The sequence below is a fragment of the Rattus norvegicus genome, chromosome 6 (genome assembly GCF_036323735.1).
Source record: "Rattus norvegicus strain BN/NHsdMcwi chromosome 6, GRCr8, whole genome shotgun sequence".
NCBI classification, from domain to species: Eukaryota; Metazoa; Chordata; class Mammalia; order Rodentia; family Muridae; genus Rattus; species Rattus norvegicus.
The window spans coordinates 138,047,515-138,070,277 of NC_086024.1; the positions used below are offsets into that span (position 1 = coordinate 138,047,515).

General features: G+C 54.7%; 2 protein-coding genes across 6 annotated transcripts; both read left to right on the forward strand.

Annotated features, from left to right (window-relative positions):
* The first annotated feature begins 286 nt into the window (after positions 1–286).
* On the forward strand, positions 287–8,158 carry Crip1 (cysteine rich protein 1). 3 transcript variants are annotated; one of them, NM_001134933.2, is made up of 6 exons: positions 287–368; positions 6,384–6,455; positions 7,561–7,655; positions 7,732–7,789; positions 7,898–7,944; positions 8,050–8,158. In NM_001134933.2, the coding sequence occupies exons 2-5, from the start codon at positions 6,416–6,418 to the stop codon at positions 7,936–7,938; spliced, it is 234 nt and encodes a 77-aa protein (NP_001128405.1). In that variant the 5' UTR covers positions 287–368; positions 6,384–6,415; the 3' UTR covers positions 7,939–7,944; positions 8,050–8,158. The 3 variants fall into 3 exon arrangements, with proteins under 3 accessions (NP_001128405.1, XP_063118600.1, NP_001231796.1); NM_001244867.1 differs by lacking the exon at positions 287–368 and having other exon boundaries at positions 6,354–6,455; XM_063262530.1 differs by lacking the exon at positions 287–368 and having other exon boundaries at positions 6,229–6,455; positions 7,898–8,154.
* A 356-nt stretch (positions 8,159–8,514) lies between these two features.
* Tedc1 (tubulin epsilon and delta complex 1) lies at positions 8,515–21,385 on the forward strand. Of its 3 annotated transcripts, none has more exons than XM_039113425.2 (8): positions 8,515–8,834; positions 10,719–10,797; positions 11,215–11,417; positions 11,617–11,766; positions 12,133–12,231; positions 15,024–15,110; positions 15,447–15,626; positions 16,796–21,385. In XM_039113425.2, exons 1-8 carry the CDS (start codon positions 8,712–8,714, stop codon positions 17,123–17,125), a joined length of 1,251 nt encoding a protein of 416 aa, XP_038969353.1. In that variant the 5' UTR covers positions 8,515–8,711; the 3' UTR covers positions 17,126–21,385. The 3 variants fall into 3 exon arrangements, with proteins under 3 accessions (XP_038969353.1, XP_038969354.1, NP_001386073.1); XM_039113426.2 differs by having other exon boundaries at positions 8,518–10,617; positions 11,215–11,390; NM_001399144.1 differs by lacking the exon at positions 8,515–8,834 and adding an exon at positions 10,463–10,617 and having other exon boundaries at positions 16,796–18,702.
* Positions 21,386–22,763: the final 1,378 nt, after the last annotated feature.

The window sequence follows — 22,763 nt, forward strand, 5'->3', positions numbered from 1 at the left end:
GTACTGGGCGGAGAAGTGCGTGGAAGGGCAAGGGTGCTGTTAGATGCCAGTCTGACCAGGCTGTGCCTTAACCTGTCTCTAGAGTATACCCCAGGGAGAAATAAGGACAGTGTTAGGCAAGGGTTTAGGGACAGGGTTTGTCGTGAGGCCGTGAACTGAACCGTGTCTTCTCAAGTGGGCCGGGTTCTGGGACTGCAACCCGCTTCTCACAGTGGGCGTGTCCGTCTTCCATTTGCTTTTCCCAGAATGCCCACTAGACGGCGCCCCTGCATTTCAGTGGAGCTTGGCCTCAGCTAGTCCTGTTCACTTCAATCCAAGTCTCAGAGCGTCTGGGGCAAGTGGCTCCCAGATCTGGTCACTGCCACGGGGTAAGAAGACTTTTTAGGTTTGCCCCTAGCTTCTTGTTCAGCCCTGTAGGCCACTGACACTGGTGTGACTGGGTGGGGCTATTGTCCTATGCGCAGAGTCTGGTGTTTGCCCCTCTCTTCACCCTCGCCAAGGGAGGTCCAGCAGATATTGGGCTCCGGGACTCCTGCCCCATATGACCTCTCCCACCAAGACGCCGCTCCTTGGCTGCACATTTTGGATAGAGCTGGGCAGCCCGAGCTCTTCTTGATTGGCGGTGCGTGGGAGTAGAGGGGGACGATGAATTGTCAGTCCTCGGAGCAGAAAGAATTCTAGCAGCTCAGCCCGAAAGAATCGAAGAGGCTGGCCCTTCTCGATCCTGGGCGGGACCTTTGAAGACGAGAAGGGGATTTCCCTGGTTGGGTCACGAGGGCAGGGGTCTTCCCAGGGCAGATTCATCCCCGCGCCCGCGGGCAGCTTTGCTGTACATCGGGGGTGGGGGTGGGGAGGACGGGGCAGGATCTGGCCTTTTCCTGCGGAGGAAGATGACGTTGCTTGGTGTTTGTTTCCAAGGAGTTGTCGTGGAAACGCGGCGGTGCTGCGACTGTTTGTCTGGGTCTTGTTGCCAGGCGGTGTCCGCTGCATTGCCAGGTCGCGTCAGTGGCACCAGCTTCCGATGCGCCCAAGATGAAGGAGAGAATGGAAGCCTTTGTCTGGCATCCACCCTTCTGGGAGTCTGCCCTGAGCTTTTCTATCTCCCAAATAAACACCTAGACTCGGAGATGCCACCTCACCCCATTCCAAATTCTGCCGAGTCCAGAACCTCACCAGGAGACTAATAGCCGGGGCTGCTCTGCACCGTTTAGTTCCAAGAGTTCCCCTGACACGCCCTACCACGCATCCACCACCCACGCACCCACCACCCACGCACCCACCACCCACCTATCCAGCCTTGCTGTGCTCTCCAACCAAGCTCTCCCAGCTCCTCTCTGCTTACTAGTATACTCAGCTGGAGTTTATGGGGTGCCCAGCCTATGGCTCCTTCTCCCCATTTATCTCAGTCTTAGATCATCTTGCCAACACTCTAGCATCCTTCCTCCTGCCTAGCCTTGCTTTTCTTGGGCCAGCGACTCCTGCATCGGCCCTGGGTACCCTCCTGCCTGAGTCTTCCTCAAGCTCCTGGCGGCTAGCAGATCCCATTTAATCTCAAGATCTGACACGGCTGGCCTGCTCACTGGGTGCTGACTGAAGCCTGTGGGCAGAGTATCAAAAGGATCGCCATGTGCTAGTGCTCAGGCTATGAGTGGGTGCAGTTCTGCCTGGCCGGAGCCCAGGGTGCCAGGTGTGGGCAGCTCTTTTTCCCAGGCCAGACTGTCTGTGGGGGGTGGGCTCCAGGCCATCAGCTGTTGGTTTGGAGAGACTGGAATTCCTGGGCTTTGGCTCCAGGAAGCAGTCACTGAGCACTGGGCAGACCTCAAGGAATGCAGGGTTTAGAGTATCCTATCTGACCAGATTATAGGTCCTAGGTAGGGAGTGCAGTTCTACCAAGAGAAGGGTGGTTACGGAGTCCTGTTTCCACTGTCTACCACCCGCTTCCTGGCCCTGACGTGTTACTTCTGGAAAAGGAGGAATCTAATTGCTGTCCGTCTTAGCCTGAGGCATAAGGCCTGAATGGTGGAGGAACCTGTCTGGGAAGCAGCGTTCAGTCCCTTCTGACTATGGTCAACCATCCCAGCAGACCCACCCTAGGGCCAGATCTTGTGCCAGACGGGGGTCCCTGGAGACAAGCTGCTGAAAATAGGCCCTGGGAACTTGTAAATGTCCTACACTGGTCTGAGGGGGGAGAAGAGGGTGGGCCCTAGGGAGGCCTGTGCTGTGTGTGTCTGGGCTCAGCCTGTTCTCTAAAATGTGCGCTGGCAGCACATGAACCTGAGAGCAGAGGCCACAGGGCAGGCTCCGATGACCTCTAGCCCTTAGATGGACATCTCCGCCCATGACTACACCCTCAGCCAGGTACCAGCAGAGCCAGAAGATAAAAGCAGTTTTGGCAACACAGTTGCAACACTGCAGAGGCTCTTCCCTGAGGAGCTGAGGTTTTCTTTTTTTTTTTTTTTTTTTTTTTTTTTCTTTTTTTCCGGAGCTGGGGACCGAACCCAGGGCCTTGCGCTTGCTAGGCAAGCGCTCTACCACTGAGCTAAATCCCCAACCCCGGAGCTGAGCTTTTCTAAGTGGGAGTGGGCATTGAGATTCCTCAGTGGTCATCAGCCCACAGGGCTAAACCCTACCTTCCCTGCCGGCTTCAGGGTGGGTATCCCGGCCAGTGGAGGGCGCATGGGTGTGTACAGAGAAGGCTTGAGCAGATCACGGTTCTGCCGCCTCCCCTCCCCCATGGCCTCTAAGCTGTCCTGGTAACAAGCAGTGGAGAGATCACTGTGTGCCCTTTGAGTGCATGTGAAGAGCACACCAGGCAGTTGTCTTCCTCCAGGGATAGCCTGGGGTAAGAAGAGGCAGGTGAGAGTGTAGAACTGGGCCTCAAGAAGGCTGGCAGAACTTTGATACCAACTGAGCCTCAGTCATGAGTGCTGAGGCAGAAGGCTAGTGGTCTGACTAGAAGCAGCAATGGCAGCAGGGGGGTGAGGGGAGTGTCATCTGCAGACACTATGGTAGCTTTGGAAGAGTTTCTCCCCCCGCCCCCCCCCCCCGTCATCGTTCTTGTTATTTTTTGAGTCAGTCTCATTTAGCCCAGGCTGGCCTTAAATGATCTATGTAGCTGAGGCTAGCTTTGAATCCTCTTGCTTCCACCCCCAAGTACTGAAAAAGAGCTTTCAGGCTAAGAGCGGGTTTTTGGTTTTTCAAGGCAGATGTGACTTTTGAGGGAATAAAGGGTTATGCGCTAAGTAAACAAAGATGGTGTTACCTTATCTCTTCATCACCATCCCTGGCTTTTTTCTCCCTCCTTTCCTACTTTCTTTTTTTTTTTTTTCTTTTTCTTTTTTTCGGAGCTGGGGACCGAACCCAGGGCCTTGCGCTTGCTAGGCAAGCGCTCTACCACTGAGCTAAATCCCCAACCCCCCTTTCCTACTTTCTTTCTTCCCTTCCTTCCTTTTTTTTTTTATTCTTGGCAAGATCCGGCTCTGTAGCCTCAGTCTCTGGTGTGGCTCTAGCCCAACAGGCCTGTGTAGCTGTGCTGTGGCTTGTGTATGTCTTTGTGTCTCTAAGTGGATACGTCTGAATGGAATGTCTGGAAAAAACTGCTGTGTACCAACAAAGAAGGTATCGGCCCTTGGCCCCTGCCTTGGCACCCCTCCCATGACCATGGCAACAGGAAACAACATTAGAGAGGGCCAGGAAGGTTCTTGTGGCTTGGGGATAGGGGTAGGGTTCCCTAGTGCAGGGTGGGGCCAGAATTCAGGAGTGGGAGAAGGAGCTATCTCTGGGGTGGGGCAGTCGAGAGAAGAAACACAGACTGGGTTATTGACCCACGTGCCTTAGCATCGCGTCTCTTGGGTAGGAGGTAGGAAGTCTGTCAAGAAGTCCCTGGGTGTTAGATAGATAGTGGTGGCATACAATTTTAATCCCAGCGCTTAGGAATGAGAGGCAGGAAGATCTCTGAGTTTGAGGCCAGCCTGGTCTACATAGTGAGTTCCAGGATAGCTAGGGCTACACAGTGAAACCTTTCAGGAACAAAAACAAAAACAAAAACAAAACAAAACGAGGTCCCTAAGTGCAGATAGAAACGTAGCTATTTGCTCTGAGAGAGACCACACATAGACCGGAGAGCCACCGCAAAGGTGATTTGCCCCACAGGTATGCCTACCAGCCCCAGCACATGTATGTGCATTTAAGCCTTTAGCTTCTGACTCATACACCATCAGAGGGAAGGCAGGCTGCCAGGTGCCTTATGCCTCCGCCCAGTGCACACCCCTGGCAGGCAGTTGTTGGCTTCTCCCATGGACAGTGAGGTAGTGTGCTTTGTGTGTGGCCAGTCCCCAGGGATCTATGGTGGTAGAGACACCACCCTTCCACATGGCTTCTCCTTATATTACCAAGAGCTTGGCTCAGATCTCCCCTTCCAGAACCTCTGCCCATAGGATAAGCCTCCCCATTCCTCTCTCCTTTGTAGACTAAGTCAGGAGCTATAGAAATTTGTCCTCTTTTTTAACCAAAGGATTGAGAGGCTACAAGAAATGGCTGGGGAGGACTGGAGAGATGGCTCAGTGGTTAAGAGCACAGACTGTTCTTCCAGAGGTCCTGAGTTCAATTCCCAGCAACCACATGGCGGCTCACAACCATCTGTGATGGGATCCGATGCCCTCTTCTGGTGTGCCCGAAGACAGCAACGGTGTACTCACATACATAAAATAAATAAATAAATCTTAAAAAAGAAAGAAAGAAAGAAAGAAAGAAAGAAAGAAATGGCTGGGGGCCAGAGGGTGGGGTGGGGTGGGGCAGGCTGGTGGCCTTAGGTCCAGAAACCACTGGACCTAAGGGGTGCCAACCCAGGCCTTTAGGTGGGTCTTAGGTAATGGTAGGCTAGAAGGTGGGAGTCTGTCCTTGTAGGTTCACCCCTGTTCTGGAGCTCTCAAGGCTTCAGAAGGTAGAGCTGGGTAATTGTGGAGCTCCAGTTTGGGACAGAAGTACAGAACCTCAAGTTAGGGTTCCTGGGAGGAAGGTAGTGTTCCAGGGGGGTACATTTGCACCCCTGGGTAGTCCCTGATCCATGATCCATCACTAATCCCATCTTGAGAGTACTGACTCTCACTTCACCAGTGGCCAGGGAGATGGAGGTACCCCTGAGCCTTGCACAGAGCCAGGCCAGGGGGTAGATAAAGGGTAGGTGTGAACGGGAGGCTCAGTCAGGGCTGAACAGTGAGAGCTGAATGTCCAGCTATCAGCAAGGGCACCATCAGCTTGTTAGGCAACAGTCAGAGTCCCAATCCCCATCGACTCTACAAACTACTCTGAAACTCAGGGCAGTAGAAGCCCCACCAGCCCTCCATATTTACTGTATGTAGGCTTAGTCTAGTCTCTACCTGGTACCAACCACGACTCAGCCTCCTCCTTAGCTGGGCGGTGGACTTGGACCGCTGAGCTCTGGGCGCTTCTCCCAGAGATAAGAACCACTCTTCATCAGTTGTGCCTCAAGGCATCAGGGAAGCGGCCTGGGCATGGCTTCATCCTTGTCTTGACCTCTAGTCTCCAACCTTAAGTTGTTAGGTGCTCAAGCTTAGATTCTGTGGTTCCTGGATGGGAGTCCCCTCTTCTGATTTCCCCTGTGAAGTTGTGGCTGCAGTCCAGTCTGCTGGCAAAGGTCAGGGTGTTCACATGCGGCTGGCCAGGGTGAACCTCCTGGTGTCTGTGTGGGTTAGATCTCCAAAAGGCTGGGTGGGAAGGGTTGGGTTACAAGGCTGAGACTATGAATGTCAGTCCTCAACTTTGAGAAGCGTCAAAATATGTGCAGACTCCTTGGATGCTAATTTGCATCTCTCTGTGCTTTATTTGAGAGAGAGAGAGAGAGAGAGAGAGTGTTTTGAAGCAGGGCTTTCTCACCCTGGAAACCAAATTGACCTCACCAGTTTTATTAGGACCGGCAATCACACCACATCCGGCTTTATCTGCACTTCAGAAGTTTCCTGTGCCCACCCCGGCTCCAGCTAGCCCTCGCAGGTGCAAGAGGCTAGGTTGGGCGCTGCGATCTTCGAGGGGAGGACCCAACGTCTCTATTCAGGACCTGAGGCTAGCCCTGCCCTAGGCAGGGGGCGGGGCCTGGGTCTGCAGGAGCACCCGGACTCCTTAGAGGGTCCCCGGAAGACTCAGCACTGCATGGCACTTGGCCAGTTTATCTTGCCGGAGGCGAGCATGGACCAGATGACCATTCTTGGCCGGTCGGCCTAGATCAGAGTTCCCAGGGGTCCAAGTCCCGAACTGAGGGGGTGGGGCGGGGGCGGGGCCTTAAAGGGCAGGGCCACGGGGTCCCTGAAAAGCGCGGACCAGGCGGGCGCCACCCAGTCCAGAGCCTACAACCTACTTCCTTCTAGCTGCAGCCACTTGTGCAGGACCAGGTGCCGCCATGCCGAAGTGCCCCAAGTGCGACAAGGAGGTGTATTTCGGTGAGCACAATTGGGTATCCCAGCCTCTCTCCACATTGCCCGCGGGCGTTTAGCAGGCGGTACGCGGAAGCATGGTCCAGAAACAGACAATACTGTGCTTTTCAGGTGGACCGGAGTGTCTAGAGTCCGGGGCATCGCCTGGGTTCGAACCCATGGACCTTGCCCGCGGTTTGAGGGTGGGATAATTTGGTGTTAAACGGAACCGACATCTGTGCCCACTCGCTGTCTTATGTTTCTGGGTCGGTCTTCTGGCTTCTTTGCCTCTGGGTTTCCAGGTTTCCGTGACTCCCGTGCTTCTGGATCTCCCCCTCTCTCTGACCCTGGCCTTTGGATCCTGCTGTCTCTCCCGCGTTCTGTCTGTGCGCCCTGGGCGGGGTCCTTGCTGGATGGGAAAGGAACGCGGGACTGGGGTGGCCCCTCCCAATGCTAAGTAGAAACAGACGCCCAAAACCACGTCCGGGGGGTACGATCTCGGGTGCTCGTTTTCTTGCTGTTTGCGCGCGCTAGGGCTCCTATGAGAAAGTACATGAGTAAGAGATCCCTTTGTCCCTGCTGAGACGAAGGGTGCGCCCAGGTTCAGTGCAGAGGTCAGAGGACTTTAACCGGATCTACCTAGCCTTAGATCTTCCAGACTCGTTCTCCCCCACTCCCAAGTATGAAGGCCTCTTCCTCTCCAGCCCTACACGCCCTCGGGGGTAATATCCCTGAGGTGACACTTGAAAATGTCCCACCCAATGAGCCGGGTTGGGTGGTTGGGTGGCCGGGTGGCCCATGCCTTTAGTCCCAGCACTTTAGTCCCGGAAGGCAGAGAGGCAAGCAGCATCTATCTCTGTGAGTTCAAGATCAGCCTGGTCTACAGAGTGAGTTCCAGGACAGGCAGAGCTGCACAGAAAAATCCCGTCTCAAAAAAAAAAAAAAAAATACAAAAAACAAAAACAAAAAACCTAAGATAAAATATCCCAACAACAGGCGATCCTTCTGTCAGAGGCAGTCCCGGGACCCAGGGTGGGCTGTCACATTGAGAGAATAAAGTGTAGGTGTCTGTGCAGCGGGAGAGGGTATGCAGGGACTCCGGTGTCTCATAGTGGGGTCTGTACTTCTGCAGCTGAGCGAGTGACGTCACTAGGCAAGGACTGGCATCGTCCCTGCCTGAAGTGCGAGAAATGTGGAAAGACACTGACCTCTGGGGGTCATGCTGAGGTAAGCGGCCGCTAGGGGGCAGCGGGAGGAGCCATAGGAGCTGGGATGGAGGTAACCCCTCTTCTTTTCTCTGTAGCATGAAGGCAAGCCCTACTGCAACCATCCCTGCTACTCCGCCATGTTTGGGCCCAAAGGTATGTCGTTGGACCTTTTCCCTAACGGGCCTCCCAGAGCTGGCCTCCCTCCACAACATATTGGTATCCTTATTTTTTTTTTTAATCTTTTCTTTTCTTTTTTTGCAGGCTTTGGGCGAGGTGGAGCTGAAAGCCACACTTTCAAGTAGACTGAGGTATAGCCCCACCTCCAGTCCCACACAGTCTATAAGACAGAGTCACCCCTAACAGAGTAAGTAACGAAATGTTGCACTCATCTTTGTCTCTGTTTCTTCTTACAGGTTGTGGAAACTCTCCCTACCCGCCCAGGCGAGTGCCAGGCCTTGTCCCTAGACAGCAGGGCTCTCCGCAGCCCTCCATGCCTTTAATAAACTTGATCTTTGGAATGCCTGTGTTTTTGTCTACTGGTGTGTGATGGAGGGGAGCTGCAGTGGGAGCCTCAACCCCAGGCCTAATGCAGGACACTGCTTTTCCTGTTGTTGCAGGCAGTGTTGCCCAGCACCCTTTGAAAGGATGGAGGGGCATGAGTTCAGGCCTACATCCAACTCCGGGATCCATGAAGTTCCTATAGTTTGATTCTGTAGCCCTGTGGTGAGGCCCTGACTGTCAGGGTCAGCAGGAACATGGCTTAGGTGGGGCTGGCCACTGTTCAGAGGGTGAATCAGTGGGAGTTGGCTTGGTTCCCTTTTTGAGCTGCTTGGTGGTGGGGGAGTCGTGTGGATTTCTTGCCTTTTCCATTTTCACTTCCTGCAACCCCACCCTGTCCCCAGAAGTGCACCCTTGTGGGTGAGTTCTGCAGCTGCTCAGCCTGGACCCAGATACTTTTTCCCTGACCAGGAATGTCCTAGGCAACCTGGTGCTCTAATGGGATTTGAGGGAGGCAGTTGAAAGGGCTTTCTGGAAACTCTCGTGGGGCCAGGCAGCTCTCAGCTTTGCCTTCCCCATGCCACTGACCATTCAAGATCCTTTGGACTTAACAAGGCCACAAAGGTCTCAGCAGTGCTCTGGCCTAGCCTACGTTCATCTTTGGCACGGACACTGCAGGAACAAGCCTGACAGGTTATTGGTGAGTCCCATAAGTGGTCTGTAGTGTAGTGTGTGGAAATGCTTGAGGTGGCCGCAATATGGAGGAGAAGAGGTCGACCTTCGGTATTAGTTTCCTACTGGGAGGGGTGTGGGTATGTTTAGTGTCCAACCAGACCTACAGAGGACCTGGAAGAGCTGTATGGGAGAAGGGCAGAAGCTCACTTTCCCCTGTTGTCTCCTACCCTTGAGTCCCCTGGCATCCTCATAATCCCAGCCTCTCAAACCCAGATCCATGTCTCTCGAAGTGTTTAAGGTGTGCAGAAGCAGGGCCCTGCCGTGAGGACAGAAAGAGTAGGTAGTATCAAGCTGGACGTGGCCATTTGGGACCAGCAGCCGTAGCTGCTTTGTAAGGGGCCAGGAAGGAGGAGACCCCGAGGCAGGATAGCTGAGGGTATCCTGATGAACAGAGGGAGGTCTGCAGCAAAACACAGGGAGAGGCAAGGTGAGCCCACAGTCCCCGTACTTCCGGGGGGCGGGGCCATCCTGTAGCAGCGGTTAGGCCGGCAGGTGCCTCAGGATCTCTCTGCCTCTCCCTCTCAACTCACTTTCCCCTTCCGCACCGCACCCTCTCCCTCTCCACCTGCCTCTTTCCCGGCTTTATTAAGATGTAGAGTACACCCAGTACTGTCCACGGTCCCAACTATTTCTGGTGGTGACATCGAGTGCACAAAGCTTAGTTTGTGTCCGCTCGAGCGTACAAGTCTCGCCCCAGCAATTCCCCGCTGCCATGCGTCGACCGCAGGCTCGTCTCTGGATCACCGTAGGCAGCATCCGGCCTTTGTCCGGCCCTCCTCCACACGCACTGGCGCACATAATGTAGTCTTTCATATCCGGCTTCCCATTAGAGGCTGCTCTGGCTCGCTACCTAAGGTTTTAGCCACGTAGTAGGCTCATGCGGGTTGCAGAGGATAATTACCGACTGCATGTGGTCAGCGTCTTTCCCCGAGCATCAGGTTGGACTCTGGGTTCATTCTGCCATTGCCATGTAGCTGCTGTGAATCCTTGCAGGATTCTCACATCTTACCAAGGTTGATCCAGTAGGGCTGAGTACAAAACTAAGTCCGACCTTAAAAGAGAGGGCCGTGCCCTTTTCAAAAGTGGAGAATTTTCCTTAGAAACTGCTCTTCTAGTGGATGGAGGAAGAATAAAAATGGGGACAACCAAGTCTGGGGCTGTACATGAAAGGGAGGATGGCTTCTGAAGAGATTTCTGGCGACGTGGCCCCCGGAACTCCCCACCCACTTTGCAGGGCTCAGCTGCTTCTCGCGGGGGCCTGGCGACCCCTGGCGGCGGGCTCCTTCTTGGGCGGCTTTGCAGAGACACTCCTTTCGTGGCCGGGTGGAGCCATATTGCTCGGGCGCATGTGCGCCTTCCCCATGGCCCAGCCTGGGCCCGTGGTTGCTAAGGAGGTTGCTAAGTCGAGGTGCTAATTGGTGAGTTCCAAAGAAATTAGCAAATCCAATTCCCACCCCCGACCCCGGAAGTGCCTGCCTACGGGATAGACTGGTAGGCACTCAAACGCCAGGGCCACCGGTCATTGGGCCTGAGCGGAGAAGGCGGGCCTCATCCGGAACCGTGATTGGTCGCGGTCCCGGGCGGGCGATCCGAGGCTGCTGGGTGCTGGCTGTATGGGGCGGCGGCGGAGCCGAGTGGAAGGGGCTGCCAGGGCCCTGCCTGAAGCTGTCGCAGCGCTGAGTCGGTCCCTACCAGCTGGGCCCAGCCCCGAAATCTTCCGCCGCGCAAAGTTTGATCGACCAGAGGCGGTGAGGCTACCAGAATAGGCGGTCGGGGTCAGGGCAAGCGTTGTCTTGGGCCGACGCAGGTGACACCATGATACCCGCTGACTACAAACTGTTTGCTTCAGGCTCCAGTGCTCTGGCAACTTCTCTTACGTGTGCTCTCACCGCTTGCTGCAAACAATACCTGGACCGACCTTGCCCCAGGTAAGTCCCGCCCTCTCAGAAAGCCGCTCCCCAAGGCTCTTGTGGTTTTGCCTTAACCCACGGAGTCCCGCCCCATTAAAGCTCCACTGTTGTCTACCAGCTTCCCTCAGGCATCTGCTCCACCTACTCTTGAGCCCACTTTCTTAAGTATAGGTTCCCACTAGTCTTTACCACGCTTACCTGAGTTGTAGTGGCTTTGATCACTCCAGTGAGACTCAGAGTCTGGCTACACCCTGAACCAAAGACTCACAGAAATCCTGCCCGCTGGTTAGTTAGCACCTTGCCTCCTCACAGACTCTCAGATCTTGTCTCCTTTGTCCACTTTTAGCAGGTTCTAAGCTTAGGGGGTGCTCTCAGGTCCCCAGAGGGTGAAACCTCCAGGTTAGCACCCCCTGAGCTGATGATTTCCCACTCCAGAGGCCCAAGCCCGTGTGGTGAAATCAGCACTGGGCTCCCGAGGCTACCCCAGGTCTGTGCTGCTACAATTTCCCGACGGCAGTTCTCAGGGAAGCCGGGAACTGCTGCTGGCCCTGTCCTGGCTCCTGGCCCAAGGACCCTTGCTTGAGCAGCTGCTTGCCCAGACCCGTGTGCAGGTGGGTGACCAGTTGCCCCAGTGTGAGGTGAGTATGTAATGAGGGTGTCTGAGCCCTGCTTTGCCTAGAAACCGTGGGTTTCTCTGTGCCCCCAGGTCACATGGTATATTTGCCTCTAAGGATGTAGAGGCTTGATCCTATGTTAGTAGTACAATTTCCCTGTCCTTAAGATCTTAAGATACGGGATGTATAGCAGGGCTGACTACTGTTCCCTCTTTACTGTGAGGCCCTGACCAGTCCTGGACCCCTTGCATGCCTTGTGGCTACAAAGAGCCCTGTGGATCTCCGCCTGGTGGAATGGCTGATGGGAAAGTTGCGCTTCAGGTGGAGGTGCCTGATCTTGAGTCAGCGGGAGCAGTGTACCCTCCTCAGTAAGGTAATACAGGAAGGTAATACAGGCACATGGTTCTTCACTCTGTGCCCCGGGCTGCCTTTCTCTGTGGTCCGTCTCTGTCAGGACCACTGGACCACTGGACTGCTAGGCTTACCCCAACTGTGGCCTTTACAAGCAGGGGGGCCCGGGGGAGGGAAGACCCCTGCTTTACCTGTGTGAGCAGGGTGTGGGAAGCCCTCAGTGAAATTGTCTGGTGGCCCTCTGCAGCCTACGCCCCCAGCATTACCGAGGCACCCTGAGCCCAGCCCTGTCCTTTCTGGCTATAAGCGGTCTCTAAAGGTGCCAATATTCAACTGAAAGATCTCACTGGGGAGCTGTTCCCCAGTCTCGGTTTATTATTTGTTGCAGATCCATCTGTATACCCAGGGATGCCACAGCCAGCAGAGCCTGGGCCATCTTTCTGTCGCTGAAACAGAGATGCTTAGAGATCCAGAGAGCAGTCAGCAGGTGAGGGTTGGCAGGGTGCTGCTGTGGGTGCTGTCTCATGGTGGGGTTTGGTCTTTTGGGGAAGACCCGGGGGTGGATGTTGGGCTTTGACAGCCAATCACTGTCACTTGTTACTGTGGGTGACCAGTGTCATGGTCAGGGTTGGAGGAATGTGGCGTCCAGGAGGGGACCGCTGGCACACTGCAGAAACACTGCTTTCAGGTCTGAAATGAACCTCTAGCTCTACCAATGTGTCTGGAAGTAGGGAAAGGCTGAGTGTGAGTGGGTAGGCTGTCCTTCAGAGCCTGGGGCTAGCTCACCGGGATCAGTGTGGGGAGGTCTACAGGGGTAGGCCAGTGTACTGGCCTGGGTATTTGTAGGCCTTCGTCCTACTTTGTTGCCCAGGGGCTATTCTCTTATCTAAGCATGGTTTTCCTAGGCAGTGGGCTCCTGAGATTCCTAAATCTTAAGAAAGCAGAGCCCTGGAGAACGGCAGGCTATGAGATCCAGGGATGATGTGGCCCTAGGCAGACATGGCCTTCTGCCTGAGGCTGGGTAAAGTGTCAGTGTTGGCCCTAACCCAGCTTCTCCCCAGGATACCCTCTTGGTCCCTCTCAACTCCCCTGTCCCCCTTGTGCCGGCCTGCCTCCCTCTCTCCCTCCCTCCCTCCCTCCCTCTCTCCCTCCCTCCCTCCCTCCCTCCCTCCCTCCCTCCTTCCCTCCTTCCCTCCTTCCTTCCTTCCTTCCTTCCTTCCTTCCTTCCTTCCTTCCTTCCCTGTCTTTCTAGGCTCCTACCAATCTATCACTGGTTTCTTCCTTTTTCTCACCTTATCTCTGAGGTCACCTCTGCCAGCCTCCTCTGCTGGCCTTGGCCGTGTATTCTTATGCAGCAGAACTGAGGCCTGGATGATCCCCTCTTCCAAGTGCAGCTCCCTTGTTGGCCTCCTCCCCCTCCAGTCCAAGAGCGGACTCTTAACTCATCAAAGGCCTGCCCACAGCTGGGTAGGCAACAGCAGAGGATCATGGGGTGAGGGACAGATGGCTAGATTCCTGTTTTCCACCCTTTCTGTCATCTTCTGGGGTCACACTACGGATCTGGGCTTCCGTGCCCTGGGTGATTTGTGTGTTCTAAAGCAAGGGTGCTTACTGTGTAAGGTACCTAGCCCATTGGTGCCAGCTGGACCTGTATCCCTACATAAATCCCAGGCAGAGTCCAACCTTGTAAGGCCAGTGCTTGACCTTGAGGTGCCAGGACAGATTTAAGGGTCCTTACACCCTTGGCTCTGGCCCCCTTTTTTGAATGTGACTCAATGAAGCAGGGTTTCTGGCTGCTGGACTTTGGAACATAGCAGAGTCACATGCTCAGTTAAGCCCTGCCCCCGGAGCTCCGCTGTGGGACCACACTAGGGGCAGGGCGTGGGGAGGCTGCTGGTGCTGAGACAGAGGACTGGACAGCAGTGACTAAGTGGACCAAGGCCTTACATCTGTTTCTATGTATTTGGAGAGGAGCTGGCTAACACCTGCATCTGGCCCACCCGAAGGCAGGTCCCAGAAGTTTCTGGAACGGTGTATGCCTGGTGTGTGAGCAGCCAGGCCTGTTGTTATATCCGAAGTCAGTTTCCTTGGTCACTACGGAGCCCACAGCCTTCTTTTGCACCCTCTGTGTCCTGGATCCTGCTGGGAGGAGGTGCAGGGACACGGCTGCATCAGGAGGCTGCAGAATTGAGGGTGGGGCCATGGAGAGGCGAAGAGGCTTATCTGCTCCCCTACCACACCCATACCCCAAAGTCTGGGGGCGTTGGGTCTCCTGGGGACCATTCTTGGGGTCTGTATTATTTGCCCTCCTGATGGTGTGTCTAGCTGCCTTGTGCCTGTGGATGGGTTCTCTGTTCTTTGGAACTGGGCAGTAGGCCTGTGGGCCACACTATGCGTGTGCCCCCCTCACCCTGTTCTGGTTCCTTACAGAGAGTGGAGGATTCCGCCACTCTCATCTCTGCCCATGACTAAGTGGAGGCTCTGATCTCCCGTTTCTGTTGTGCTTGCCCCAATGCACTGGCCTTGGCTAGCATTCAGGATCTCTCTCCAGTTTCTCAGGCCATGGGGAACTGTTCTCTGTGGAGCCATGGTTGGGGGGCGGGGGCGGTGTCTGAGGTGCAGAGGGCCTGGCATGCACTGTCTCCTGCAAGGGTCCTCTCCCTGAGTCCCCCATACAGTTGTCAAATGTGGGAGCACTTACATTTTGGGTAGGTTGTGCCTCTGACGAGGCGTGACACCTATAGGGCATCCAGAGGCACCCACCCTCCATGTATAGATTACCAGGCATTTTGTCTACCAGAAGGGTCGGTGTGCTGGATGATGCATGTTCGGAAAGGAGCCCCTAAGTTGGGGTTCCCAGCCAGAGGACCAAGGGTGGGAGGTAAAGAGCTAGGAGCTTCCGGCTCTAGCTAAGTGGTGGGTGCACCCCAAGAAGAAGAGGTACTGCTCAGTCTCTGATGCACAGCCGTTAATGCAGGACTAGCAAGCTTTGTACTCACGAGGGTAGGCAAAGGTTATCTTTTGGCCCTGCCTTTCCCTCTGAAGCTTGTCTCAGCTCTGTCCCACGCCCCTCTCCGATGCCTAACTCCTCATCACCCACAGTTACATGGGATGGCCCAGCGGGCTCCCTAGTCTTGGGCCTTGTTATTTATGCGGGCTTTGGGACAGCCTCCAGTCAGTGGAATATTGGACAGAGCACTCTGGCCGAAGCCCCGGGCTGGAGCTGGTCTCAGGAGCTGGTCGGTGGGCAGTCCGTGCCAGCTGTGTCTTCTCCTGTAGCTTCTGCATGCCCTGGAGAGCGAGAACGCCCGGCTGGAGGCAGCTCTGGAGTGGCGGCGCTGTGAGCTGGTCTTCTGGCAATGGATGGTGAGGAAGTTCTCTCTGCTGCTTCTGCCCCTTCTGGCTCTGACCGGGCTCACCGGTCGGAAGCTCTTCCTACCTCGAAGGTGGAGGAGAAGACTCTAAGGGGTGGTCTGCTCAGGACCTCTGCTGGCCCTCAGTGCAGGCCCCATACTGGGGTGTCCTCACCTCGGGTCCTCCCAGAGGTCTGGTTTCTATGCCTCTCTGCGTGCCAGAGACATGGTGGCTGAGGTGTACGAGCTGCCCTGTCCTCGGTGGGTCCTGGAGATGCCACCGCTACCCCACGAACCTCTGGGTCTTCTGCCCCGCTCGCGCCTGACCATCTCACCGGGGTCTCCGCAGGATACAGTTCTGGATGCCTGTTCCCCCGAGACTCCTGCTGTGACCTCACAACCTACAGCCCTGCCCATGATCTCGGAAGGTGGGCTCGGTGAGCTGGAGTCCGTGAGACAAGAACTGCTGGCCCTGCAGGAGGAGCTACGGGAAGTGGCCGAGCCCCGGCGGGCTGCGTGGGAATCCCGGGTGAGCTAGGCACCTGCTTTGCCCATTCTTCCTAACCCACCCTCCAACCCTACCTACCTCTCTCTTCCTATCCGGACTGGCTATTCTCAGAGGGAGGGCTAGACTGACCATGGGCCAAAGCCTCTAGGTGAATTACCCTGCTTATTTGAATTAGGTTTGATGGGCGATTGGGCACCAAACTCCAACAGCAGTGGGTCGCAGTGAAGGGACCCTGCTAGCTTTCACTGCCACTTTTCGATTTTTTCCAGGGACAACCCTGCTCTGAGTCGCCTGCCCTTTTACCCCCATTGTATGCACTGCGCCTGCCCAGTGGTCCTCCCTAGCCATTCCTGGGAGCATACGCACTCACTCACCCACCCATTGTTCTCCTTTTAGGTAGCATTTTAAGGTTAGCTGCAGACGGGCTCCCCTTTAGCTCTCCTGTAGTCGTCTCACTGATCAGGGAAATCCTGTCCTATATCTACTCTAGTGAGGCCAGTGTGTTACAGACTGCTCACGCTGTGGTTGAGCCAGAGGTCTCTTCCCCTCTCTCACAGCAACTATGACTTCCTTTTACCTGACTCGTATATTTTTTCCTTCCTTCCTTCCTTCCTTCCTTCCTTCCTTCCTTCCTTCCTTAGAACCGTGAGGGCAGAACCCACTCAGCAGAGTGCCCAGGACTCAGGGTGGCTCTCTGAGTGTTCTGAGTGGGTTAGAGGCTGGGAAGGCTCATCAGTGTGCTTCACCCCAGGTCTGCTGCCCACAGGGTCTGCTCCAAGGAGTACGTGCTCCCACTCACGTACTCCACTCCTGGACAGCAGTGGGAAGGGGCAGAACAGAGAGATGGGAGCTGCTACACTGAGTCCTGGAGTGCCCTTCCTCTGAGTTCTGAAGGGCCCCGAGGAGCGCAGTAGGCTAAAACTGCCACGCTATCCTGCAGCCAGGTGTAGGTCTTGAGAGTGGAGCCCTGGAGGTTGAGGTTAGGGACCCTGAGCTCCTGGGTTTTGGGTCCCTGTGTTCCAGTTGCTGCTGGCATCGACTTCAGTTGCTTTGTGAGGGTGGAACATTTTTGGGGGGGGGCTGGCTTTTTATGTGGGCTTTGGGGCTGCAGAGCTGGGAGCACCTGGATCCCGTATTCTGGGAAGAGAGCTGCCCTTGGCTCAGGAGAATCTATACCCTCTCTCGTGCAGGTTGGAGGCCTAGGTCAGGGGCCAGAGTGGAGCAACTCAAGGAAAGCCTTGCGGGAGGTCGTCGAACGGGAGTTGGCAGACCTGCAGGGGTCCTGGAAGCTATGCAGTACCCCTGCCCAGCCACAAAGACCCCATCGACTGGTGAGAAGTAAAGACGGGGCACCAAGACGCCAGGGCCTACAGGCAGCCGAGGTGATCAGGACACTGAGCGCCAAGGAGGACTGTCTGAAGAAGGCATTGCACCAGCTACAGTGTCAGTGTCAACAGGAGCTGGCCAGGCTGGCCGGTACTCTGCCTGGCTTGATTTGGGTTCTGCCCCCTGGACACTGAAGGCCCCCAAGATGTACCCATCTGTGTAGAGCTTGGGTAGGATCTCAGAGGAGCAGACTGGGGCTGCATGGAGCAGAGGTCCAGGCGTGTGCTCCCTCCAGGGCCAGAGCCCTTTTCCTGCAGTTCTAGTGTTACAATAGGCTGGTCCCCCTGAAAGGTTTGGAGGGGACCTATGTGTACACAGTGGAGCTGTTCCTGGGGACATGGGGCTGCTTCCCATTATCTTCCTCTTTTTGGCATACTAGGTATGTGTAGTGTATGGCTGGCACCATGCTGTAATCACATATGCCCCAAAGTACAGAAAGTCTTGGGCCTCTCCTGAGTGGGACAGCTCTGGTTTTTCCCTGAACCTCTTTCTTAGACTCTGGCTGTATGCCACCTCCTGCTCCAGCAGAGCCTCTTCCTATACTGGGCCATGGATGTGCCTGGTGTGTGTGTGTGTGTGTGTGTGTGTGTGTGTGTGTGTGTGTGTGTGTGTGTGTGTGTGTGCTTGTGCGCGTGTGCACGTGTGCATGTGTGCATGTGTATGTGTGTGTGTGGTGGGGAGCTGGATGGGAGCCTGGGGGCTCTGCCTGGGAGAGCGGAGGAGAGGAAGCTGCAGTGCAGACAGGAGGCCTTTGTTCTGAAGGCCTCTGGGTAAGCTCGGCCCTCACAAAGCACCCTGTGTCCAGGAAGTGCACCCAGCCTGGTGGGATGGCTCTGTGCTAACCCACTCTTCTCCCAGCCAGCAGGCTCAGGCAGGATCCATGAGCTCTAGCCCGACCTTCCCTTAGTCCCAAACCCTGAGCAGCTGGTAGGACCCATAGGCAACCTCCAGTCTCCTGCTTATCCAGGCCAGAGCCACGGCCTGACTCCGGGAGCCTTGGGCACTCTACTAGAACATTCTTTTATGGGGGTGTCCTGCTTGCCTGGTGGTGTATGTCTGGGGTGCAGGTAGCCTCTGGCCCGAGGCAGGGCACATGCTGGGTTTGTTCCTAGCACACTTCTGGAGGACCAGTGTCTAGTAGGTACTAACCTTTATGGACGTAGCTCCTAGAGCCTCTGGAATCTTGTGGCCTGCAGCGCCTGTTCCTGCTTGGGAACACTTGTTCAGCTCTTCTTGCTGCCTCCCCCTGTGGGCTCTGGCTCTGGTCCAGGGGCACGTGGGAACTTGACTGTCTGGCTCCTTGTGACTATGATTTGGGCTGTAAACAAGTCTACTTAAGCTCCCTGTTTCTGAAAAGTATAGGACTTCCTAGGTGCCATGGAGCTCAGCCTTAAAAACCCCAGAGCAGCTCCAGGTCTCCGAGCTGTTACTTCTCCACATGCTCTGCAGAGTTAGCTCGATTCCTGTCAGAATCCCGTGTATGTGTATCGCCTCAGTGTGGGACTCATGGGTCTCAGGCCACGTGAAGATGAGAGCCTATAGGGGGCTAGACTTATCCTTGGCCAAGTTGTCCGTTGGGGAGGCCCTCAGAACTAGCTTTTCCACACATAAGAGCTTGAAGTAGCTCATGTTTGTGGTCTGTGTCCTCAGCTCCCATACTTGGGAGCCACACGGTGAAGTAGGAATAAACTCCAGTGTTGGTTGGCCACAACTTCCTTGGCAGATCCTGAAGTCCTGGGGCAAGCTCACAAATTGATGACCCGTGCTGCTCCAGGATGACAGCATGACAGATCGGGCATTAGGGGCCACTTGGCACTCTACCCTCCCTGACTTTGAGGAAGACCACATTGTCCCCCAGCACTCCCAGCCTGATCTTAAGATCGGCAGAATCTTTAATATTCGACACAAGGACTAAAGCTCTGGACACCCACGGGCACATTTGAGGCCAGCAGGTGGATAGTGAGTGGGGCCATGTTCTCGAACCTGTGAGGACATGGGAGTCCCCACTATGCAAAGGCAAGCACCCCATTGCTTGAGGTCGGGGGTAATACCAGAGGTGACTTCCTGACACTGAAATGTGCTGACCGTGAAGGGAAGCTTAGTAATTTCAACTCTTATCAAAGCCTGAGACTTCTGTTGACATTAATAGCCCGTGTCTCAGTGCAGAACACTTGTCTCTCTTAGGTGAAATTGGACTTCATGTCCACCTGGGTTGGAGGTGTTGGTGGTGGGAACAGTTTGGGCTGGGAGTGTCAGCTACGTGTGTGAATGCTTTGGTGCAACATCAGTCAGGAAGGAGTTGCCATGCAAGACAGGAACTAAGACTGTCTGCTAAGTCGCACTCTCGTGGCAGCCGGTTGAATGGGAAGGGGGCTACTGTTACAGACCTGAGCGTGCGCTGTGAATCTGCTTTGGGTTGGTGAAGGACTCTGCAGTGATTGGGAGACCCACTTCCAGACCTGTCCCAGAGGATTACTGTGTATATACCTATAGGAACCAGAAATGCTCACACTGCAAGAGGTGCCGGAGGATGCAGTCCTGAGTGTGACAGGTGGATAATCTCGAAGCTGGGTGCGGTGGCGCATACCTTTAGTTCCAGCACTCAGGAGGCCGAGGCAGACAGGTCTACAAAGCGAGCCCTAGGACAGCCAAGATTCTTGCACAGAGAAACCCTGGCTTAAAAAACCAAAGAACAGGGGTTGGGATTTAGCTCAGTGGTAGAGCGCTTGCCTAGCAAGCACAAGGCCCTGGGTTCGGTCCCCAGCTCCGAAAAAAAAACAAAGAACAAAACAGGAAAAAAAAAAACACTTGAAAAAAAAAGCAGTTTGACATTTAACAAGGCCATAATGAATTATAAATAATTTTATCTATAATAGAAACATTAAAGCAGTATTGAGGGGGTTGGGGATTTAGCTCAGAGGTAGAGCGCTTGCCTAGCAAGCGCAAGGCCCTGGGTTCGGTCCTCAGCTCCAAAAAAAAAAAAAAAAGAAAGCAGTATTGAGGACACAACTAGTACCCAAAGACAAACCCACACAGAGACTGGCCAGACAAAGGCTTGCAGAGTAATCTCACTCACGGAGTGCCAGAACGGGGAAGTATGGTGCCGGGGAGGTCTCTGCTGAGGGCTTGCTGAACGTTGGCTTCACAGAGGTGACATGTACATTTACATCTGCTTTTCATGTATGTCAGCCTTTAGTAAAATCGTGGCTCCACGCACAGCCTCATCCAGGAAGCTGCTGTGTGGTCGCTTTGTCCTTCGCATAGATGGGTTTACAGGTCAGGCCCGTGGCCCTCCTGCTGCTGCATACTTGTGCGGACACTGAGAGCAGCCTCTGCTTTGTGTCTTTGTGGCATCCATCTTTGGCTGAGGAGTATCCTAGGCGTCACCTGGGAGAGAAGCTCAGGGCACATAGCTGGCTCCTGTTTAATCTTGGGGGCCTTGGCAATTACGGTTAAATGGCTAGCTGAGGTCATCTTACTCGGGGAAATCGAAGTACATGGGTGGTTGTAGTGTTAGTAACTCTTGACTCACAAGAGCTGAAGCCTAATGGAGCCACAGACTCGGGCCTTGGCTCCAGGCCTGAGAACTGGAGGGTGTGTGTCTGCCTCAGGAGCCAGAGTCAGAAGGCTCCGGGTGCTTAGGTTGGAAGATCCCTGCTATGGTGTCCAGCACTCGGCAGTTGATGAAATCGTCAGGAGCAGTGGCTAGCAGCAGTGCCAGGCAGTGCAAGGTAGCATTGCAGCTCCTGACCCTTGGGTGTTGAGATGTTGGCCTTCAGGGCTTGGTAATCCAAGACCTAGTGATGCCTGTGGTCTCTTGCCCATCACCCTCCACCTCTGTGGTGGCTTCACTGCTGCCACTGTTGCTGTCACCAGATTGGCCTGCTCTACTGAGGATCTCAAGTGGACAAGAAAGACTCTTCTTCTGAGGAAGCTCTTTGCTGGGCCGAGTGTCGCACCTGGGGCTATCCCCAATGTCTCCCAGTGGCCTGGAGAAAGCTGAGCAGCCTGGTGGTTGTGCAGCCAGGAGCGGGTGTATGGCTTGTTAGTGGAGGGTTCTGTTTGCACAAATCAGCTCGGCTCCCATTTCCCCCAGCACTGGCTTCTTGCCGAGCTACTGAGGAGACAGCCACTTCACACCCGGAGTGAGTGAGAATAGTTTGAGGGTCTCACCTGCCCTTCAAGACTGGTGGAGTTGGGGCTGGAGAGATGGCTCAGCGGTTAAGAGCACCGACTGCTTTTCCAGAGGTCCTGAGTTCAAATCCCAGCAACCACATGGTGGCTCACAATCATCTGTATGGGGATCCGACGCCCTCTTCTGGTGTGTCTAAAGACAGCTACAGTGTACTCATATACAAAATAAATAAGTAAATCTTAAAAAAAAAAAAAAAAAAGACTGGTGGAGTTGTCGTGTAGAGTGGTTGGAACATGGACAAGGCCTCCTGGGCTAGGTGTCCCATTACAGTGGCACATTCTCAGGGTGAAGTGTCCAAAACCCACCAGCCACTTTGAGAACAGTGCCACCAGCTCTGAGAGACAGGACTGCCGGACAGACAAGTCCCTGCTTGAGGCTGACAGCCCTTCAGGAAGGGTCTTTCTGCCACTCAAAAGCCTACAGCCCACACCTGCTGATGCACAAAACAAAATGTTGGGTGTTTGCAGCTCAACACAAAATGAACACTCATAGCTCCTGTCCATGCTTGACAGCATCTGATCCTGCCTCAGTGCCCTCAGGACTGGCTTCCCTCACTGTTGCCTTTCCCTCAGGTCCACAGCCTCTGTCTACCTCTGTCTCCCAAGTATGGCCATGAAGTCTCATGCCTTGTCCCCATCCCCCCAGCAGGTGCCACTGAAGCTTTGTCTTGCAGGAGCTCTGGGTTTGGAGCCGACATTGTCCTGAGGGATTATTTCGCCAGGTGACCATCCTCTCCTCTTGCCTTGGTCCTCTCTGTTCTCTGGCCATATTTGTCTCTTCCCTTACTCATCTGACAAAAAACCCACGAGGTACTTGATTAGGTAGGTATGGAGGGGGACCAGAGATGAGATCCTACAGCTTAAATCTGAGAGAAGGGACACTAAGCAAACCCATGCAGTGGGGCTGGCGGCTGGTGGGGTGGGGGTAGCACAGCAGCATTTGGTTGGAGTCAGTTTCATGAAGGGAAGGTGGCAGGAAGTAGGGAAGAGTACAGCAGGACCTAGTGGTCTTCATTTTGGATGGCCTGTGTTTAGCAGAAGGGTGACGAGGCCTGCCTGGGGAGCTACATGGGTTCCAGTTGCTGTAGACTCAGAGCCGGGTGTCCTGGTCTGAGAGCTAAGCTGAAGGTGTGTGCAGTCATCCGGGGAGCCGGGTTTTCACTGTGACATCTGAGTAGGGGGTCTGGTGTGCAGCTAAAGTCACAAATTGAAGTTGTTGGGTCAGGAACTCTGGTGAGAACCCTGGTGTGGCTGGGACCACACTGGAAGCTGTAAAGCCAGGATGCAAATCTGAGGCCTGGGCCTCCTGCAAACAGCAGCTAGGAAAATGAGGTCAGAACAAAAGCAGGGAGGCCACCTGAGGTTGTACAAGCAGGAAGTGACTATTAGACCAGGGCTGTTAGATGGGATGGTGGTAACTTCATACTCATCCTAAGAGAAAGGACCCACAAGCCGCTAGCACCACGGTGCTTGGCAGTCAAGGGAGATCTTATTGATTGCAGAGGGTGTGGGACAGTCTTTCTTCCAGTGCGGTCTGTCTGCAACCCAACTTCCTCTTTGTGGACCAGAGCTTTTCCT

What these genes read in the sequence shown, in the direction of transcription:
- Tedc1 (NM_001399144.1), top strand. Translation starts at nt 10,483, where the DNA reads ATGGGGCGGCGGCGGAGCCGAGTGGAAGGGGCTGCCAGGGCCCTGCCT. An exon ending in AGTTTGATCGACCAGAGGCG is followed by an intron (nt 10,618 to 10,718) that starts GTGAGGCTACCA and finishes TGTTTGCTTCAG; the next exon opens with GCTCCAGTGCTCTGGCAACT. An exon ending in ATCCAGAGAGCAGTCAGCAG is followed by an intron (nt 12,232 to 15,023) that starts GTGAGGGTTGGC and finishes CTTCTCCTGTAG; the next exon opens with CTTCTGCATGCCCTGGAGAG.
- Crip1 (NM_001134933.2), top strand. Translation starts at nt 6,416, where the DNA reads ATGCCGAAGTGCCCCAAGTGCGACAAGGAGGTGTATTTCG. An exon ending in CGACAAGGAGGTGTATTTCG is followed by an intron (nt 6,456 to 7,560) that starts GTGAGCACAATT and finishes GTACTTCTGCAG; the next exon opens with CTGAGCGAGTGACGTCACTA. An exon ending in CGCCATGTTTGGGCCCAAAG is followed by an intron (nt 7,790 to 7,897) that starts GTATGTCGTTGG and finishes CTTTTTTTGCAG; the next exon opens with GCTTTGGGCGAGGTGGAGCT.